The sequence below is a fragment of the Tribolium castaneum genome, chromosome 1 (assembly GCF_031307605.1).
Source record: "Tribolium castaneum strain GA2 chromosome 1, icTriCast1.1, whole genome shotgun sequence".
In the NCBI taxonomy this organism is placed as follows: domain Eukaryota; kingdom Metazoa; phylum Arthropoda; class Insecta; order Coleoptera; family Tenebrionidae; genus Tribolium; species Tribolium castaneum.
Window position 1 is genome coordinate 11,096,200 of NC_087394.1, and position 22,584 is coordinate 11,118,783.

The following is a 22,584-nucleotide window of genomic DNA, read 5'->3' on the forward strand; positions in this document are numbered from 1 at the left end:
CTAAAATTTAATTTTACATCTTTAATTAGTTGACATTCTGAAAAGATCTATAACCAGCGCTGTCCAACTTGGCTTTTTTTTTCTTTTACAATAATTTACAAAGATTTCAGGGCACAAATTTATAAATTTGTCGCTACTTTTAAATTTATCAGCAAAATTTCTTAAAATAAGTGAGATTCCGTCTCCAGATAAATCATTCGGAATAAGTTGAAATGAAGTAAGTAGATAATAAATTAAAGAAATATTAAGCAAATAAATAAAAAACAAATTGAAGAAAAAACGGCAGGCGTTGTAGAATTTTCATTTTGTGGTTTGATTTCAAAAAATAAAAAATTAATTCGTAAAAAATTATTTCATTGAAAAAAAAAACAAAAGTTAATAAAATCTAGTAAATACAGTTGTGGTCAAAAAAATGTAGCAGATTTTTGTTAAAATTTTGTTGATTAATACGGGCTTTGGTCTGAAGTACGGAGATCTAAAGGTTAGGATATGAAACGAATTACAAATCGAACGTTCCCGTCCTCGATAGTTCCGTTAATGTCACCAGAGAGAGCAGTTGTTCCATTTTATCGTTTAAGTTTTTAGAGCAATGAATTTGAAAAAAATGTATTTGTATAACGGGTTAAACATTACAAACAAACAAAAATACAGGCAGATAAAGCATCAAATTTTCATTAGTAACACGTAAACATAAAAAAAGCAATTTGCACTTGCACGGTTGAAGATACAAAAAAAGTGTAAAGAACAAAGTTGTAGAGAATTAAATTTCCTATAAAAAAGTCCGCGAGACCACCTTTCTATCTTCTACAGTTTAGGTATAAATTAACTTTTCGTTACCATCACTTCAGCGTCTTTGAACGTCGTTGAGGCCTAAACTGTTGATAATAGAGATATGCCCTCGCGGACTTTTTTAAAGGAAATTTACTTCTCTACAAATTTTGTTCTAACATTTTTCTTGTATCTTTAACCGTATTCGCAGCGTCTTGGCAAATACAGGACGAAGCCCAAATTTTAAATTTAATTTTTTTTTCTCATGTTTCTTATGAAAAAATTAGTCGTCAATTTTTCTCAGTTTGTTAAGTGTGCAAAACTCAACATTTCTGCATTTTTTTCCAAGTATTTAGTCAATTGGTTGGTTAATTTCAAACGATTTAGCGCCGAGACTGTTTGTTTAACGCTCGAAGCGCCCCCATTTTTACTCTGTCGTACTATTTCTTTGGGTTCAGAAAATCGTTTCGTCTCCTAAGTTATAGTCCTCCGTAGTCCACATTCCCGAAACACCCTGTAAAGTATTTTTACGGCTTTTGTTACAAAAATAATTTTCCAACATTTAAACCAACTCGCTGTGGTCAAAAATCCGGGTGTTAGTCATTTTGGAAATATCTTGCCTGGTCTTTGTGTCAGAATACGCAGGAATGTAACGTCAGAGACCGCCCGTAAAACTGTACTTCCTGAAACGTATCACAAATAATAATGATTCCATAAAAAGTGTCGTTGACGTGGCTACCTACACGACTTGGAAAAAAAATTTAGTATGTCGTCAGACTAGTTTGGATGATGGTAATAATAACGTGGCCAGGTTTTGACAAAGGTCAGGAAAATTCGCTTTCAGAGTTATGCCACTCCATTGGAAACAACAATCAAGAGAAACAGACATTCCTCTAGTTTTGATGTCATTAGGTGCACCTTTCACTACTCTCTAATAGTTTAGTTTGTGATCACGACTTTACCTTGGCAATGGCCTATTTAATGGAAATTAATGCTGTTATTTCACTTTATTACAGTATTACATGACCGCTGTTACATCGAAACTCTCTCCTGTGTTCTCGCTGAAGCGTACTCATGCCACTGCTTGGTGTGATCATAAATGTTATTTGACGATAAACGATTAAGTTTTACATTTTTATCTCGAAAATCCTCCGGATATGACATTTTGCAACGGTAAGAAACCGACCCACGTTATTAGGGAAAGTTTTTCTTATCTCGACCAAGTCTGAGATGCGAAAGGTTATTTGTAAACCGTCGAAATCATAGGATATTATGAAGCAATTTCCGTTTACATTGATACTGATAATTCTGTTTTCAATATTTGCCATTGTCAGCTTCAAATGACTAAAGGATTTAATGGCTCTTCGAGGAGCTTTCAGCAATGATAATTATTTTCTCGTTACGAATTCAATTAAACGTTTCACTTTAACTTTACGTCAAGTTGAGCCTTGTCAATAGGAATTGGCTTTATTGTGCAAACAATATCAACATGTTGATGCATTTGTTTCGCAATTAATCAAATTTTGAACCGTCTCTCGATTAAGCAAAAGAACTTCTAAAAGAGCTTATGAACGCACCTTGAAAATTTTTTTTTCTGTTAATGAATTTCAGTTTTTTTGACCACTAAAATACAAAAATACATTACACATCCTACAACAGTGTCAAATTATTTATTTTTCTTTGAAGTGCTGTAAATTTGGCTATAATTTTTGGCGTTGTAATACATAAGATTTATACAATTTTAATTTTACTCTTACAGTAAAAATAGGGAAAAAGTGTCACAATTTTTCACCATGCAAATAGTAATGTGTGATTGAATTAGAACATACTCATTTAAAATTCAATATTTAAAATATTAAAAAGAAGCAAAAGAGGAAAAATCAAGGCAATTTTCGACATAACTTGATAATTTTTATGTTTTAGAAAATTTTCTTATGAGATTTTAGTTCAAAAACGTGCTTAAAGACTGGAAAAACGATTTACTATTTTTGATTTTTAGGTGTTTTTTACAAGACCAGGCAAAATAAAAAAAACTAGTTTAAAATCAAACTAACTCGAGTGGAAGAAACAAAAATTACATTGATTTCTATATAATTCGGGTATTTTTAGCTAAATTTAAGAAAAATTTCACTGTTTTAAATGTTGTGAAATATAATTGCGTTTCGGTTGAACAGAATAGAATAGAATGAAACTTTATTCAAAAAATACTCCACAATGGCACAGAACAAGTCAAAAATATAAAATAATACAGGGAAATAAATAATTAAAATAAAACAATACATTTAAAAAATTAAATTCTATATCTAAATTATAAAACTAAACTCAAAAAGCAAAAATAACATATTTATAGACCTGAGAATTAAATTGAATTATAATAAATTATTAATTAAAAAAAATTGGAAACATTATTTCCGACCAAATTTTGTGGTTTTTCGACTTCTTAACTAAAGTAAATCAAACTAAGGAACTTTGATTTCGATTAATCTTTGTGATTTTTATGTTAATCGATATTTAAACTAAGCTTTGTCGTTTTATGGAACAATAACTTAGAAGTATGTTGTATTTTACTTTCCTAATTTCTTGGTTCCTTTTGTTTTTTTGTCTTTGTTACTGTTCAAGTTTTCAGTGCTTTAATTGAGTTTTTAATTCTTCTGCTTTATAGCTGAATAGTTTTTTAGTTTCTTGGTGTCTCATATTTTCAGTATTTCAGTGTTTAAATTTTTCATTTCTTTAGTTTCTTAGTCATTTATTTAGAAAGCTAATTTTTCAATTTACTCCTTTTTACACTTTTCAGTTCTTTGGATTTTTAATTTTTTAGTCTTTCTCTGTTACGCAGTTTTTTAGTTTCCTACTCTTTTTTAATCCTCAGGCATTTTAGGTACTGTTTCTATTGTCTATGTTACTTTTTCAGGATACTTGTATTAGCTACTTTTTCTAATTTTTATCTGTGTATTTTAATTATTTCTCAGTGTTTTGCAGTTCTTTAGCTTAAAATTTTTAAATTTTTTACTTTGTCAGTGTCTTAGGTATTTATTTATAATGCAGTTTTTCAATTTCTTTTTTTTCTAATTTTCAGTTTTCCAGTATTTCAGCTATACAGTTACTCAGCTTTTCACTCTCATTACATATTAGCTATTAGCTGTTTATTTAGATTGTCAGTTTTTCAAGTTATACCTACCTAAATTATATCGAATGAAATTAATAAAAAACAAAGTAAACATATTTTGATTTGTCTCAAGCTCCCGTACTGTGAATGGACTTTTACAAGATCTTTTTCTATTCTAGTGAATTTGAGTACCATATTTTAACTACTGAAAAAAAATATGCATAATTTACAGGGTGAATCAAAAAAATGTGTTCACACAGAGTGAATCAAGTTTTGGCTCACTTAAAATTAATTCTTGTATTTCATACTGATTTATCCTAAACTTTTCGTTTTCTTATTTTTTTATGTGTCAAAAGTACGTTTTTGATTGTTTTTGGGTTATTTTGTTTTTTTATACCTTTTTGTATACATTTTATTCATTCTCTTTTGAAAAGCTTTTATTTAACTCACTCTCTGGTCTGTCTGTCTGTTTTCATATTTTCGGAACCAAATTTGAAAGGGTTCCAGTTGCCCCCAAGCTTTTATAAATTTTCGAATTTTATCCTGTAAGAAAAAATATTCTCCTTCATTATTTTTGTCTTTTTAGTGCATTTTTTAATAAAAGCTTTAAAAAAACATTTTTTTTGTAACTGAATTCCACAAATCAATTGAAATTTGTAATATTCAAAATATTAAAAAGAAACCCACTTTCTGCAAAAAAAAAATAGTCCTAGAAACCATAGTTTCTAAATTTTTGTTTTTTGTTTTTTTTGTTTTTGTTATTTCAAAAAGTTTTTATTATAATTTTTATCTCTTTGTCTTTTTATCACTTTTAAGACTTGGTTCACCCTGTGTATTGGAAACGATCACATTACGTGTGAAACTAATTAATCTCACTTAAAAATTTGCGAGTTAAAAATAGAAATGTTTTACATCACTCTATTAAATAGATAATTATGTAATGTCAACTTGAAATTTCAACGGTCTTTCTAGCAACAATAATTTTAAATTACGCATCTTAAAAAAACGCAATTCTTTGGCACAACATGTTTGTGTTAATCACAGCGACTGTCAATTTCTGCCATAAACTAAGCTCGTAGTAAACACTTTATGCCGATAAGGGTCCGCGTTACCTATATACCGGCTGATAAGTTGTAACTATCACGCAAACATTTCAACAATTTCGGAATTCAACATTTCTGGCTAAAAACGCAACTGAATCCAACAATGATTGTGTTGTATTTCGTCGAAATTGTGAAACCCTGGCAAATTAGTGAAATGAAACAAATCCAGGTCAGCATTCCGTTTATAATCTAAACACTAGTAAGTGCATCAATCAATAAAACGTCCATTAAAGCGCGCCAAAGTGCGGCCCAGTTTCCGAAATTGCCGTTGAAGAAGACGACTAAATGTCCATTTTTTCTAAACTACAGTGTGATGGAAATTGCGGGCACGTGTCGAAAGCAGGTCAGAGGAGTTGGACAAAACAGAAGAACTGTGCCTTTTGTTCGGTGTTGCGCCAATATTATTAGGCAACTGTTTTTCTTCTAGATGGTAAATGTTCTCACGCAGTGCGTGTATTCATTGTCCGGTGATTGAATTACAAAACGGGGCACACATTGGGCAAGTGGTGCAGGAGTCAATCCTTCGAGTCCTAAACCTGCCACATAATGCACTTAGCGTTAATTCTGCTAATTAAGCGAAATTGCAACACGTTTTTTTGTTTAATTATTGCAGAGATGAATCTTTATCTTGTCGAGTGGTGATTTTTCACATTACTGTTGCAAAGCGATTAATAAATAACTCCCCAATAGCCTAGTTGAGCAGCACAGCGTGATGTTTTTATTCCTGGCTTTATTGCTTTCGTATGGTGCAACAAGCAAGCCAGACGTAGGCTGGCAATGTTGGTTAATTTTTAATTGTCACTAACTAGGTTTCTATCTAGGTTCTCTACTGAAACAATGGATTTTAAAAAACGCCGAATTTGAATAAATTTAAATACAAATGCAAGTTTTAGGGAAACTTTGCGTTTTCCAATAATAGATGAATGAAACGCGTGCAACAAAGTACAATTAGCACGCATTAGCTAATGATAATCATATAATAAGTACATTGCTGGGACATGATGCAGCAATTACACGTAAAACAGGCTATTTGCTGAAGTTCATTAAATTAAGCTAAAATATAAGCAAGTGACGGAAAGTTTTACAATCGATGGCAAGAATCATGGTTGTAAATTACCATAAATTCAAAAACTGGTATTATTTTTTTTAACGTTTTATGTCTCTAAATAAAGATACGAAATGTTAATAAGTGCTTTCCCGGTATTATTCATTATCTTACTATCATTTAAAAAGTAATTTGAAACGTAGTTATTCCCAGTCATAAAAAATTCGGTCATTAGGTTTGCATTTTACAGAATAATAGATCTGTTGCCAAAATGGTAAAACCGATCCAACAAACCATAAAATTATGATTAATAGTTATATCAGTTTTTGTTTTTAACGCAAAAAAATACCAGTGGAGATCAGAAAAAGTTGAAAGACTAGTAGATTTCTTTCTATCTTTATTATATTACCTGTTGTTTTTCTTCCATGGTGTTCAACAAAATATCACCAAAAGTGCTCAAACCTTAGAAAAAGGCAAAAATAACACAATTCCTCTCGTAATTCTATCATTTTTCTTCTTGTTTTAACGAAATTTCGCATTTGCTGACCTGACCTGACCTGACAAATGCTGCAAAAAAAACAAAAATAATGTAATTTTTTTTTATATTTGATGATTTTTTTCGTGGTTTAGCAAAATTTCGCAAAAAATACTGCGATTTTAGTTCAAAAACATGCGTTGACTTAAAAAATGCAAAAGTTTCACTCAAAAATTATTATTTATTTAGTGTTTTATGTTATTTTGACCAAATCAGGCGAAATAATTTAGTCTTTGATTTAAAAATCCCACCTCTTTCGGTTTTTAAGATAATTTTTTGATTCTTTGTTCAACAAAATTTCGCCAAAAGTTCTTAAACCTTTTAAAAACGCAAAAAGAACACCATTCTTGTACTTCTACGTTTTTTTCCTTTTTTGCTTTTTTAATCTACTAAGTGGTGCCTAAAAGCAAAAATAATGTAATTTTTGACTTAATTTGATAATTTTTCTACGTGATCTAGAAAAATGTCGTCAAAAAACTGCGATTTTAATTCAAAAAACGTGCGTAAAGACTTGAAAAAGGCCAAAGTTTCACTCTAGAAAGGAATTAATTAATTAATTAAATTAATTAATTAATTAAATCGATTTATTCTATATTTTTGTTGTTTTGACCAAATCAGGATTTATCTCTGATAGTTTAAAAATCACATCTGTTTCGGTATAATTTAGCGATTTTTTGAACTAATTTTAGAGAAAATGTTTCATACAAACTTAGTTTTAACGCCTAAAAAAAGGCAAAAATAACGTGTTTTTTGACTAACTTTAGTGATTTTTCCGTATGTTTTAGCGAAATCTTCCCAAAATAAAAATTTTGTTCAGAAACGTGAAATAAGCCTGTAATAAGTAAAGGTATCCCCATTTTTGTAAAAATGTGTTTTTTTATCTTACAAACGAAACAAGCAAAATATTAAATGTGTTTTTGTCTCACAAAAGAACTAAACAGAACGAAAGAAACAATTAGTATACCTATTTCGAATAGTAAATAGATTTTTTTAGATTAGATAAAACTTAGTTCTGCTTCATAATGTTCCTAAGCACACGAGTCCAAATTTCAAGCTTGTTTTTCAAGAATTTTTTGAAATAGTTGTAATTTCTGGTTCTAAAATGTTCAAAAAAGCAAAAAAAACCTAGAATTTACTTTGAAAAGACTTAAAAAAGAAGCAAAAATTATGAGAAGCAAACAAAGTAACATCATTTATTATCTTTGTTTTCATTTTTTATTTTTTGTTTTGTTTTCGTTTCATTATCTGTATTTCATTTATTTATCTTTGTGTTTTGATAAGATGTACAAAAGAAGACTTTGGTTAAAAAAAAACAAAACCGATCGACATATCAATTTAGATTTAATTAGAAATGGTGATTTTTCACTCGTTATGTAAAATTTTCGAAAAAACCTAAATTGATAAGGACAAAAATACATTGCTGCCTGTCTTTAACAATACTTTGCGATGTTATTGCATTTTTAGTTAATGTAGTGTTCTGTATATCTAAATTTGTCAAAATATCGCCAAAAATATTAAAATTTTAGAGGAGTTTTATATTCGAATTTTTTAGTTATAATTGTTTGGATTTTTTCATGATATATGAGTTTACTATTTTTTACATAGAGTTTAGCGATATTTTTCGAAAGATTTAAGTTAGAAGAGTGAAAAAACACCACTTTTTTTATTAATTTTTCGCTCCCTGGGAAGTAATGCTATGATAATTTCTACTAGAAAGTTATGCTAAATCACCAGAAAAAGTCAAAAATTCAGTGAATTTCGACTTATTTTCAAAATTCAAGGACCAGGAACCTGCTAATTGTTCGGATTAAGAGATTTCACTGCATTTTTTATATTATTGTCTGCACATATGTTAAAAACAGACATTGCATGGTAAGAGGTAATTTTCAACACTGTCATCCTCTGGAATGAAATTTAACAACAGGAAGTTTGCAATGATGATAGTACACAAAAATAGTCGAAACTATTTTTATTTTATAAAACAATTATTGTATTATAGATAAATTTATGTTACAGTAATAAGCAATTAGGTCGTATAATTGCTAATACACGTTTTATGATGAAAATAGGAAACGTTTATTTATTTGGCCTTGAAGCTATCAGCAAGCCCCAAAATACGAAGCCATAAATTTTACAAATACTACCGCAGTTATTGATTCAACTGAAAATAAGTAGGAAGCGGAACTCGACGAAAAATAATCGATTATTAAGTCGAGTTTTTTCGCATTGGAATTCAAAAATAGGAAGAGGAACCGACGAAAAACACGTTTTTTTATTATTAGCCAAAAATTTTGCTCGCATAATTCAGTGTCCTTGCGCCAAATTGGTCACTTTTGGTTTCCGTTACTTACATCTTGTCACAGATGGTGCTTTTCCCATCCGTTGGGCACCTGTTACCATACCTGGCCTAGAAATAACGATACGGTCTAGTCTATGGTTCTTAGTGCCGTCTTCGTTTCAAAGCATAACAACATTCTGCAGCGGCAGGAGCAGGAGGCGAATCAACTTTCTCTGCCCTTGAAATGGTTGCATAACGTGTTATCGGCACAAAGAGTCTATTAATAGTCTTGCATTGGCCAGATCAGTGTGCCAATAACAACAACGGTGTCGACGTGTGTGCTGCGTGTACGCGCACTTGGATATCGTCCAACCTTTGAGGCTACACCAACTACCAACAGACGAACTCAAGGGCGAATCGTTGCATATCCGCGACGAGTACTATTTACCTTGAGATCGTTTCAGACGAGAGTCATACTTAGAAAGCGACCAAACACTCACATTTGGCGGAGGCGCTCACTACACCACACTGCCAAAATTTATTTTTGAAACGGAGACGGTTTCCTGCGAAAGCGATGCAACAAAGGGCAACAAACCCAATTTTTTGATTCATTATTTGGCAAATTAAATTTTTGATTTCATTCAATGTGTATCCGAAAACAAGTTAATTGGTTGAATTAAAAAAAAAGATTTATGGTGGGTCCTTATTAAAAAAATAAAAGTTTTGCTCATATTTCTACGGTACTTTATCATTAACCATTTTTTTTTTGAAAAAGTGGATAAATTAACCAAACTTTCTGTTCACCCTGTATGTACATTTTTACTAGCATAAATAGATTACATAAATTCATAAAAAAATTATATGGTGGGTACCTATTTAAAAAATTAAAGAAGTTTTGCTCATATTTTTATGGTACTATCATTAATCATTTTTTTAATAAGTGGATAGTTTAAACAAACTTTCTGTTGACGCTGTGTACATATTTACTAGCATAAATAAATTACATTAATTAAAAAAGATATATGGTGGGTCCCTATTTAAAAAAATATAAGAATTTTTGTCCACATTTTTATGGTACTTTATCATTAATCAATTTTTTTTTAATAAGTAGATAATTTAAAGAAACTTTCAGTTTATCCTGTATTTACATTTTTACTAGCATAAATAAATTTCATAAATTAAAAAAAAAACATAGGGTAGGTCCCTATTTAAATGAATTAAAGAAGTTTTGCTCATATTTCTACGGTACTTTATCATTAACCATTTTTTTTTTGCAAAAGTGGATAATTTAAACAAACTTTCTGTTGACGCTGTGTACATATTTACTAGCATAAATAAATTACATAAATTAAAAAAATATGGTGGGTCCCTATTTAAAAAAATAAAAGAATTTTCGTTCACATTTTTATGGTACTTTATCATTAATAATTTTTTTTGAGTAAGTAGATAATTTTAACAAACTTTCTGTTTATCCTGTATGTACATTTTTACTAGCATAAATAGATTACATGAATTCATAAAAAAGTTATACGGTGGGAGCATATTTAAAAGAATAAAAGAAGTTTTGTTCATATTTTTATGGTACTTTATCATTAATAATTTTTTTTGAATAAGTGTATAGTTTAATCAAACTTTCTGTTCACCCTGTGTGTACATATTTACTAGCATAAATAAATTACATAAATTAAAAAAATATGGTGGGTCCCTATTTAAAAAAATGAAAGAATTTTTGTTCACATTTTTATGATACTTTATCATTAATCTTTTTTTTTTGAATAAGTAGATAATTTTAACAAACTTTCTGTTTATCCTGTATGTACATTTTTACTAGCATAAATAGATTACATAAATTCATAAAAAAGTTAGATATTGGCACCCTATTTTAAAGAATAAAAGAAGTTTTACCCATATTTTTATGGTACTTTATCATTAATCAATTTTTATTTTTTATTTTTTTTTTTTTGAATAAGTGTATAGTTTAATCAAACTATCTGTTCACCCTGTGTGTACATATTTACTAGCATAAATAAATTACATAAATTAAAAAAATATGGTGGGTCCCTATTTAAAAAAATAAAAGAATTTTTGTTCACATTTTTATGGTACTTTATCATTAATCAATTTTTTTTTAATAAGTAGATAATTTAAACAAACTTTCAGTTTATCCTGTATTTACATTTTTACTAGCATAAATAAATTTTATAAATTAAAAAAAAACATAGGGTAGGTCCCTATTTAAATGAATTAAAGAAGTTTTGCTCATATTTCTACGGTACTTTATCATTAACCATTTTTTTTTTGCAAAAGTGGATAATTTAAACAAACTTTCTGTTGACGCTGTGTACATATTTACTAGCATAAATAAATTACATAAAATAAAAAAATATGGTGGGTCCCTATTTAAAAAAATAAAAGAACTTTTGTTCACATTTTTATGGTAGTTTATCATTAATAATTTTTTTTGAATAAGTAGATAATTTGAACAAACTTTCTATTTATCCTGTATGTACATTTTTACTAGCATAAATAGATTACATGAATTCATAAAAAAGTTATATGGTGGGAGCATATTTAAAAGAATAAAAGAAGTTTTGCTCATATTTTTATGGTACTTTATCATTAATAATTTTTTTTGAATAAGTGTATAGTTTAATCAAACTATCTGTTCACCCTGTGTGTACATATTTACTAGCATAAATAAATTACATAAATTAAAAAAAAATATGGTGGGTCCCTAAAAAAAATAAAAGAATTTTTGTTCACATTTTTATGGTACTTTATCATTAATCAATTATTTTTTTTTGAATAAGTGGATAATTTAAACAAACTTTGTGTTTATCCTGTATGTAAATTTTTACTAGCATAAATAAATTTTATAAATTAAAAAAAACATAGATTAGGTCCCTATTTAAATGAATCAAAGAAGTTTGGTCATATTTTTATGGTACTTTATCATTAATAATTTTTTTTTGAATGAGTGGATAGTTTAAACAAACTTTCATATTTAATAGCATAAATAAATTACATAAATTAAAAAAGATATATGGTGGGTCTTTATTTAAAAAAATAAAAAGTTTTGCTAACATTTTTGTACTTTATCATTAATCTTTTTTTTTTGAAAAAGTGAATAGTTTAAACGAATTATCAGTTCACCCTGTGTGTACATATTTACTAGTTTCCTTCATTGAGTGTGGTTTACTTTTGTAATAACCACATTTTATTGCTTGTCTGGTAAAAACAGGATTCTAATTTAATAAAGACTGCAATGTTTAGGTACACGTGCTGGAGCTATAGCTTTGTACAGTTATTAGTGCAATTATTTCTGTTTGTTGTCTAGAGATGAAGTAGAGGTTGTTTTTGAATTTCCGACTCTTGTCAAGTTCTTCCATATCTTTACGAAGTTACTGATAGTAACACTAGTTTAAAAATAGTAACTTGGTTCAAATTCCTGCAGATTCGTACTTTAGCAGAAATATTTTGACAAAAAGGCAAAAGAACTAAAGAATTAAGTCTGAAATGTGTTTTGTTATCGATTTAGGTAGCACTTTGACGAGAACAAGTTTTAACTAATTTTTAACTAATAACTAAAATTTTAGTTTAACTTTAATTTAAACCAGAAATTCACTAAGTTTAAATGATTCTGCAAAAAGTATTAATTTGCTTCTTCCGGTACATTTATTACAGAATCTTTTAAAATTCAAACGAATTTGTCAAAATGTAATGAATTAAGTCTGGATAATTCCAAAAGTAATTCTATTATGCGTAATTATTTTAACAGATCTAAATATTTTTTATTTTTTATTCTATTACCATTTATTATTTCTTTGTACTATTTTTATTAATTATAACATGAGGTCGAAAATGTACTCAATTAGAGCAAGCTTGAAAGTGAAGTGTAGCTTTAGCTACATCTTTTGCTGAGTAAAACCAGCATAAGACAACATAACCTTAGAAGTGGGGCCTTAAATAACCGGATAAAATGTGGCTAAAGTTCCGTAGGCACAGCTAGCTCTAATTCAGTTTATTTTCGATCTCATGTTATAAACTGTCGAAAAAATGTTGGGGATATTGTTGGTATTTCAATACATTTATCTTCGATTTGAGATAAGGGTGATAATACTTCATAGAAAAACACATTTTTTTACATTTTTTGAACTTGGAAATTGAAATGGGTTATTGTTGTTTATTTTTTTAATTTTAACAGAAATCACATCTCAAATCATGTTTATTAAAAATATCAGTGATCTATCTGTAAAGTCTTTATAAATTTTTGTTCTGTGATTTTTTATTGATTTTAGGAATGCAGAAGGCTTAGAGTTGCAATTATTATTTTAATATAAATTAGTTGATGAGTGTTTTTTTGTAGTAATTAACAAGATCTAATGAGAAATGGGATTTTTAGCATAAAAATTTGCTCAAAAATTTGAAAAAAAAACAAAAATCTTTTTGTTTATATTTCTGTAATTCTGTTTTTTTTGCATTCAGTGAAATGGTTTTTTCGTTTTATACTTAAATGCTTAATATTTTAGCAAAATCTTGCCAAAGACAGTTAGATGTTAGTTAAGAAACGTACTTAAAGACTTAAAAAACGCAAAAAGTTTGCTGAAAAACGAACTAAATCGATAAAACAAGTAAAGTAACTTCAATCTAAATTTACTCTTGTGATTTTTTTCTTGTTTTCACAAGATCGGGAAAAATAAATGAATCTGGTTTAGAAGCAAAGTCGAGCGAACGAAACAAAATTTTTCAGCTACATTTAGCAAAAAAAAAGTAGCAACATGTTTTTGGTTTAATTGTATGATTTTTCTAACTTATGGACTAATCGTCGAAGAAGAAGTGTTTAATTTCGATTTTTTATCCACTATTTTACAAGAAATATCATTTCCACGAAGTGGAAACATTTCAGCAACTGTAAGGAAAATTTTTGTCCTGAATATAAATTGAAAATGAGAAGTGCTAATGTGAAGTTTTATTTTAACAAATCGCACAAAAGTGTTTCAACTTAAACTTTGAATTTCGAAATAAATTTCTGGCTTGTTAAAGGTGAAGAGGTGATAAATACATTGCTTGTTATAGTTTTCATAATAAAATTAACTAACATTAGTTAAAAAAACGTAATCGAAAAGAAGATTATTAAAAATGTGTTCGGAAAATAAAGAAATCAGCATTTGTGTAAGGAACAATGATAAACCGCAATAATAATGGCAATTACACTTTGACGGGAAGCAGCGCATTAGCTATGAAGTTTTGTCACTCTTTGATATCGACTTCTTTGAAGAAGAATTTAAATAAACGAAGCTTGGCATCGAGCTTATTATAGTTTCAAAATGATTATGGGAAAGTTTCCATCAAATTCGCCATTTCCAATTGCATTTGGACATCCCTGATAGTGGATACTGTAATGAAAGAGAGAAATTACATAGAATCATGCATGCGAGTTGATTGTGCTAATTATAGTTTAAGAGACTTAGCTTCAAGGCCACATGTGTACATCCACTGCTTGTTTATTTCGTGTTTCTTTTTTATTTTTCTTATTACGTAGGATACAACATTATTGGTCGCTCGTTGGGAATTCAATTCCACGAAGATTATTTTTTATTAAGTTGGTGAAAAACGTCGAAATAAAAGTGATCACAGTTTGCGTAATAATGTACATAAATTTGAATTTTTGATAAACGCGAGGAAAGAATAAATTGCATTGTGCTGTCTGAATCACTATTTGCATTGGTTTATCTGAATCTGGCAAATTCGTACAGGATCCGGTCGTGTCGTTATCGGTTAAAGACTTGAAACCTCCCCAGTTATTTACAATTTGTCGGCACCCCGAAGCTACAGCTAATGTTGGGTCGTTTAAAGCTCGTCGAATTTCCTTTTGTCTTTCATAATACGTGTAATTTACACATCGGACGACAATTGAAAACTCGCCTATTTGCTCGGGAACAAAAGTGAAATCGAGATTTAAAACAGAACTGTTGAAATATGTCTGTTTTGTCTGTTTGAACTTTCATTTCGGATGGCGCATGCATATTGTCGATTACCCAATGCTTTACTGGTTTATGATCCGTATTTGCTTGCCTCCTATCATTTCAGCGTTTTATCTCATTATCTGAATACGTGCCGGTCCCAGAGGCGAGAAAATCAAAATGCTGCATTAAATGCCAAATTATAAAGCTTTGTACCGTTTTCATTTGCCAAGAGAAAGGTTAGCGCGATCATTTTGTTTGCCGGTTATGCAATTTTGAAACTTCACATTTTTTCACACGTGACCATAACAAAATCGATTTAAAATGCGAGACAGAACTTCACATTGATTTTTGTTGTTGTTTCGCAAGCTGAAAGTTGGAGGGATGGCTCCGAGTTTGAAAGTGGGTCGATTTTGTGTTATGAAAAAGAGCTTTGTACAGACGGGGCTTGTCTATCCACTAAATTGTTGGGTAAGGAACTGCTGATAAAGCGATCCTTGTTGGCAGACTCTCGCCTCCTACCACATAGGAAGCGTCAAATATTATCAAATTTTATAAACGATGATTTATGTCGTGACATGCTCAAACGTTTAGATAAAAATTAAATAATTACTTTGACGATAACAGCTATACATTTGTTCAAAATAAAACAAACACACAGCACAGACAGGACTGAGACTTTTTATCTTTTCTTTGTAAGTGGACTTAATTTTAAAAACTCGTAAAAATTTTGATAATTCTATCTTGTGATAGTCAGGAATGTAATCTTAACGCTTTCAAATATTTCATTTAAAGCAGACGTTTTTCCTTCCTCAAGCTTATTTCATTCCATAATAAGCAATTCAGAGACGCTGGAAATATCCCCCTTATTGCTAGTGTGACCTTAAATTTTTTCCAAAATTTTTTTTAGCATTTCTGATATCCAATACATTTTGTAAAGGTTTTAATTTAAAAAAAAATGAAGCCAAAAAGCAAATGCTAGCTCTACTACTTTGTTAAAAAGTTCTTCAAATAGTACATACCTATAGTCGGCTTTTTATAATCAACTGTCAAAAAGGTGTCATATTTGCATTACCATAAGTAGTATTTTTTAAATCAATGTCTTTGTAAGGTTTTTGGCACTGACAGTTTATGAAAAAAATAACTATAGGTACCAGTCCTTTTTTTTTATTATTACAAAAAAAAATACTCGCTGTAAGGGAGTTCTACTGTATTTTCTTTTGACAACGTAAATTAGAAAATGTAAGTGAGACCAGTGTATGCTTTTTCTGGATTATAATTATTAAGATTTTTTTTAATCTTTATAATCCGATTTATTTAACATTTTAGATACTGATGTTTTTTCCTAGATATTTTCAATTTTCCTGTAACAGAATATTACAGGTGATTCATTTAAAAATATTTTACAATTCTTTCTCGCAAACATATTAATTAATCCAAGTCTTATTGTTTCTGATAATGATTGTTATTCTAAAACAAACGTTGCCTAACTAGTGTTGTGAAAAAAACGCCGCTTTTACATTTTCTGAAGTCAAATAGGTTACAAATTTAAACTATAAAAAATACTGGATCTCAGTGAAAAATTAAGTGCGAAAGAAAACGAATTAAAAGGGTTAAACTAATTCACCTAACACCATCTGAATTTTTAATTTTTATTTATTTATTTTTTAGCCATATTTTTAATGTATTTTTAGCCTAAAAGAGTAATATAAAATATAAAATAAATTCTGCAACGACTTAATATTTAGTAATCAATTAATTTCGTAATTTTAATTACAAGGAATTGTAGAAAAGTTCTGAAAAAAGTACATGCATTCTGAAAATAATTTTAGTACGTATAATAATACGTATTTTAGCAGACTCAACTTGTATTGGTGACTTTATATGGAACAAGAACAGAGACAGGGAGAACAAATGTTTAACACTGTCCTAAAATTAGCCAGATTTTATTTTGTTTATAATTTTAAGTGATACTGTAAACGATGAAGTCGTAACTCAGCTCTAGTTTTGAAGTAAATAAAAATGATGTCTTTTGTATACTAACATAACATGATCAGTAACTACTACTACTAGCTTTTTATAATGTAGGCATTTTCAGATTTAGCACTTTTAGAGTTTGCCACCATTAAAAGTCGTAATTACAATTACTTATTAGCAAATTTTTTATTATAATTATTGTCTACTTTGCTCCGAAAATATAGTATATGCTAACGAGATTTAAATATTTGGAATTTATTTTAGTCTGAAAAGTATATGAGATTTAACTAATTCTAACTAATACCAACATTACCTAAACATTATTGCAAACAATAATTAAAGTTAATGAAATAATATACTGACACATTTTTTTTAACTCTGAACACACTCATGATTCCCTATGTTCGATTGAAATAAATACAGATCGAATTTATTGCGAGTATTTCTGTGTATCTAATTATACCACACGCTGTCAAACAAAGTCTCAAACTGCAAATTAAATTTTGCAAGATTAGTCAAATAAAGAACAATTATTTTGTGGAATAAAAAAATTATGAAGTAACAGTTATGTGACATCAAATGATTAAATGATACGATGCCTTGGGTCTATGATTGTGTATTTTTCCAAAAAATATGATCTGCCGTTCAAAAAACTTTTTGACCTTTGAAGAAAATGTGGAAAAAAAGATGAAACAATTTTTTGTCACAGGAAATTTTAATTCGCTTATGGGAGAAATATCTATATTTTAACATAAAAAAATTAGTAAATAGACGAGTTGCATTTTTTTAAATCCTTTGATCAGATGTTTAATTTTCCTCGTATTTGTTTACTCTTTAAGTTCTTAATTGTTTGGTGAATGAGCTTAAGAAGTTTTTAGTAACTTCAATTTATATTATAGAAAATTTTCTATAAGCAATAGTAGAAAAAACCTGAGTAGTACACAATACAGTAAAATGTCTTTGAAAAAAGTCAGAAAAAAGTGTAAAAAGAGCTATGTTTTTCGAAAAACAAAAACTCCTTAAATAAATTCAGGATGATTTTTTATTTGATGTTTATAGAAAACTTGTGCTAGAACTAACTGCGTTTGCTATTTAATTCATTTAAACTGATGAAAAAATGTTGAGAATATTACTGAATTAAAAAAAATCAAATAAACTGATTTTAATGCTTGAAAATTGATTAGAATAATTAGATTTCTTTTACTGTCGTAGAGCAGTTAATTAAAATACCAATATCAATAACATTTTTCGAGCAGTTTATGCAGTTTAGCAGTTCATCTGAGGTGTCTTAAGAGAGATGGTTCCATTGATATGTATTACAAAGGGGTTAAGTGTTAGAAATTTCCAAAGTACTACAAAAGTTTCTCTGACAATAAAAAATGCACTTTTTCAGGGTTTGTATTTTTTTTCTTATTTTCTTAATTAATATTAATATTAATTAAAACACCAATATCACAAACATTTTTCGAGCAGTTTATGCAGTTTAGCAGTTCATCTGAGGTGTCTTAAAAGAGGTGGTTCCATTGATATGTATTACAAAGGGGTTAAGTGTTAGAAATTTCCAAAGTACTACAAAAAGTTTCTCTGACAATAAAAAATGCACTTTTTCGGGGTTTGTAAATTTTTTTCTTATTTTCTTAATTAATATTAATTAAAACACCAATATCACTAACATTTTTTGAGCAGTTTATGCAGTTTAGCAGTTCATCTAGGTGTCTTAAAAGAGGTGGTTCCATTGATATGTATTACAAAGGGGTTAAGTGTTAGAAATTTCCAAAGTACTTCAAAAGTTTCTCTGACAATAAAAAATGCACTTTTTCAGGGTTTGTAATTTTTTTTCTTATTTTCTTAATTAATATTAATATTAATTAAAACACCAATATCACTAACATTTTTTGAGCAGTTTATGCAGTTTAGCAGTTCATCTGAGGTGTCTTAAAAGAGATGGTTCCATTGATATGTATTACAAAGGGGTTAAGTGTTAGAAATTTCCAAAGTACTACAAAAGTTTCTCTGACAATAAAAAATGCACTTTTTCAGGGTTTGTAAATTTTTTTCTTATTTTCTTAATTAATATTAATATTAATTAAAACACCAATATCACAAACATTTTTTGAGCAGTTTATGCAGTTTAGCAGTTCATCTGAGGTGTCTTAAAAGAGGTGGTTCCATTGATATGTATTACAAAGGGCTTAAGTGTTAGAAATTTCCAAAGTACTACAAAAGTTTCTCTGACAATAAAAAATGCACTTTTTCAGGGTTTGTAATTTTTTTTCTTATTTTCTTAATTAATATTAATATTAATTAAAACACTAATATCACTAACATTTTTTGAGCAGTTTATGCAGTTTAGCAGTACATCTGAGGTGTCTTAAAAGAGGTGGTTCCATTGATATGTATTACAAAGGGGTTAAGTGTTAGAAATTTCCAAAGTACTACAAAAGTTTCTCTGACAATGAAAAATGCACTTTTTCAGGGTTTGTAATTTTTTTTCTTATTTTCTTAATTAATATTAATATTAATTAAAACACCAATATCACAAACATTTTTCGAGCAGTTTATGCAGTTTAGCAGTTCATCTGAGGTGTCTTAAGAGAGATGGTTCCATTGATATGTATTACAAAGGGGTTAAGTGTTAGAAATTTCCAAAGTACTACAAAAGTTTCTCTGACAATAAAAAATGCACTTTTTCGGGGTTTGTAAATTTTTTTCTTATTTTCTTAATTAATATTAATATTAATTAAAACACCAATATCACAAACATTTTTTGAGCAGTTTATGCAGTTTAGCAGTACATCTGAGGTGTCTTAAAAGAGGTGGTTCCATTGATATGTATTACAAAGGGGTTAAGTGTTAGAAATTTCCAAAGTACTACAAAAGTTTCTCTGACAATAAAAAATGCACTTTTTCAGGGTTTGTAATTTTTTTTCTTATTTTCTTAATTAATATTAATATTAATTAAAACACCACTATCACTAACATTTTTTGAGCAGTTTATGCAGTTTAGCAGTTCATCTAAGGTGTCTTAAGAGAGGTGGTTCCATTGATATCTATTACAAAGGGGTTAAGTGTTAGAAATTTCCAAAGTACTACAAAAGTTTCTCTGACAATAAAAAATGCACTTTTTCGGGGTTTGTAAATTTTTTTCTTATTTTCTTAATTAATATTAATATTAATTAAAACACCAATATCACAAACATTTTTTGAGCAGTTTATGCAGTTTAGCAGTACATCTGAGGTGTCTTAAAAGAGGTGGTTCCATTGATATGTATTACAAAGGGGTTAAGTGTTAGAAATTTCCAAAGTACTACAAAAGTTTCTCTGACAATAAAAAATGCACTTTTTCAGGGTTTGTAATTTTTTTTCTTATTTTCTTAATTAATATTAATATTAATTAAAACACCACTATCACTAACATTTTTTGAGCAGTTTATGCAGTTTAGCAGTTCATCTAAGGTGTCTTAAGAGAGGTGGTTCCATTGATATCTATTACAAAGGGGTTAAGTGTTAGAAATTTCCAAAGTACTACAAAAGTTTCTCTGACAATAAAAAATGCACTTTTTCGGGGTTTGTAAATTTTTTTCTTATTTTCTTAATTAATATTAATATTAATTAAAACACCAATATCACAAACATTTTTTGAGCAGTTTATGCAGTTTAGCAGTTCATCTGAGGTGTCTTAAGAGAGATGGTTCCATTGATATGTATTACAAAGGGGTTAAGTGTTAGAAATTTCCAAAATACTACAAAAATTTCTCTCTGTCAATAAAAATGCACTTTTTCGGGGTTTGTAAATTTTTTCTCATTTTCTGAATTAACCAATTATTGATGTTTTACACAAGCAAAAATATCTTCAGAGGATTCTTACACGCGGCGAATCGAACACAATTTGCGCGTTGTTTTGGCAAAAAACTTTGGCTTACTGATTTCATATTTGTTTCCGAAAAAAAAACATTGAACAAAAAAAACTCGATTTTTTTTAATTCTGCTGAAAAAAATCGAAATTATAAAAATCAATTACTTAGGTATTTACTCATCTTCGTAATGATATTTTACTTATGGAAGTTATTCTTTTCGGTGGTTGGTGATGTTTTGATATTTTTTTTATAACTGTTGGTTAGCTGATGTAAATGGCAGTACCAATGATTCTAATAAAAATACGTGATTGAATCGTAATTAAATTTTGTTTTTTTTTATAGCTGTCCGAGCAGACCGAATGAGAGGCGGCAGGAACAAATTCGGTCCGATGTACAAACGCGACCGTGCCCGAAAACTGCAAATGATGCGACAACGACAGCTGGCGGCGCAAACGCTACGGGGAAGCTCTCTCGGTGACGCCATGTACAGCAGCCAGCCCGGAACATCACCCTTCGCCAACATCCACATCAAGCAAGAAATCCAAATTCCGCAAGTGTCATCTCTAACATCGTCGCCCGACTCGTCGCCGAGCCCCATCGCCGTCGCCCTGGGCCAGGTCAACACCTCCAACCTGGTGCAGCAGGCGTCCAGCCAGCAGCCGGCGCTGCAGATCGTCGGGGTGCCCGGGGGGCCCTCCTCCATGGTGATGGGGCCCGACAACAAGCTCTGGGGCTCCGCCAACTCCACCACCACCTCGCCCCACTCGCTCAGCCCCAAGGCGTTCCAGTTCGACACGGTGGTGCAAGGGGGCAGCGCGCCGCCCTCCAGTAAAGTGTCGCCGCTTATCAGGGACTTTGTGCAAGCCATCGACGATCGCGAGTGGCAAAACTCTTTGTATACTTTACTCCAGAACCAAACGTATAATCAGTGTGAAGTGGACTTATTTGAACTTATGTGTAAAGTTTTGGACCAAAATCTGTTCTCTCAAGTCGATTGGGCGAGGAATTCTGTGTTCTTTAAGGATCTCAAGGTTCGTATCCCGAAAAAATGCCTCAGTTTTAAATTACCAACCGTTTGTGTGTTTAGAGGTATGTTAAGGTTGTTCACATTTTTCACGCATTTATTATTTTCACATTCAACATTCACAATTCGTTAGCTTACAGTTTAGCTAAAAAATGTCATAAATCAGACTGTCAACCCTTTATCGTAAAACCCTGTTTTGGGGGGATTTTGATTGTGTCAACATTACTCAACAGGTGGTTGGTAATTTAAAATTGAGTCTTTAGTTTGCCCTTTTACAGCCCCGAAAAAAATAATTTTTAACGTTTTTATTAATTACGTTGAAGAAAGTTAAGTCAAAACATATGAAGACTTTACTTTGCATTTCTAACTCCAAAAAGCTACAGAAATAAACAGTAAGGCTTCGGAAGTTCTCTTCTTTAAATGTACGGACGTTTAACATTACTTGAAAGTAATGTTCTGTGAAACCTTTAAATTTAAAAATATTTGCTGATTCTGTGCTGAAAATACTTGCGGGGTTTGCGCAGCAAATATTTGTTTTTTACCTTTTTAGCAAAACTGTTTGTTTAACAAAATTGTTTGATTACAAAATGAAATATATTCTAATCCTAATATTACAGTGAGACCTCGATACGCCGAACCTATATATATCTTGAAATTTCGTTCGAAAATTATTTACTAAAAGCAATAAATGTATAATTTTTCAAAGCTTTTTAGGTTGAACATATTTCCGGTTCATCTGAGCAGAAATCTACATAAGTCGTTTTTTTTTACTTCCCACCAATTTCATTTCTGCGGTATGAACTTTTAATAAAACAACAACACTTTCAATAAAATATATTGTAAATGCTCTGGAGACTGTGACGAAATTTACACAATATTCAGGCCCTGGCCTATGAAAACTTTTCGAAAAAAAAAAAATAAAAATGTG

At 29.7% G+C, this 22,584-nt stretch overlaps 1 protein-coding gene across 5 annotated transcripts in view; it reads left to right on the forward strand.

Annotated features, from left to right (window-relative positions):
- ftz-f1 (ftz transcription factor 1) overlaps positions 1–22,584 on the forward strand; it is a 106,914-nt gene that overhangs the window by 69,904 nt on the left and 14,426 nt on the right. For all 5 annotated transcript variants that reach the window (XM_008193153.3, XM_015978478.2, XM_015978477.2 and 2 more), the window contains one exon: positions 20,975–21,663. In XM_008193153.3, coding sequence (XP_008191375.1) covers positions 20,975–21,663 — 689 coding nt within the window. The remainder of the gene's footprint in view (positions 1–20,974; positions 21,664–22,584) is intronic.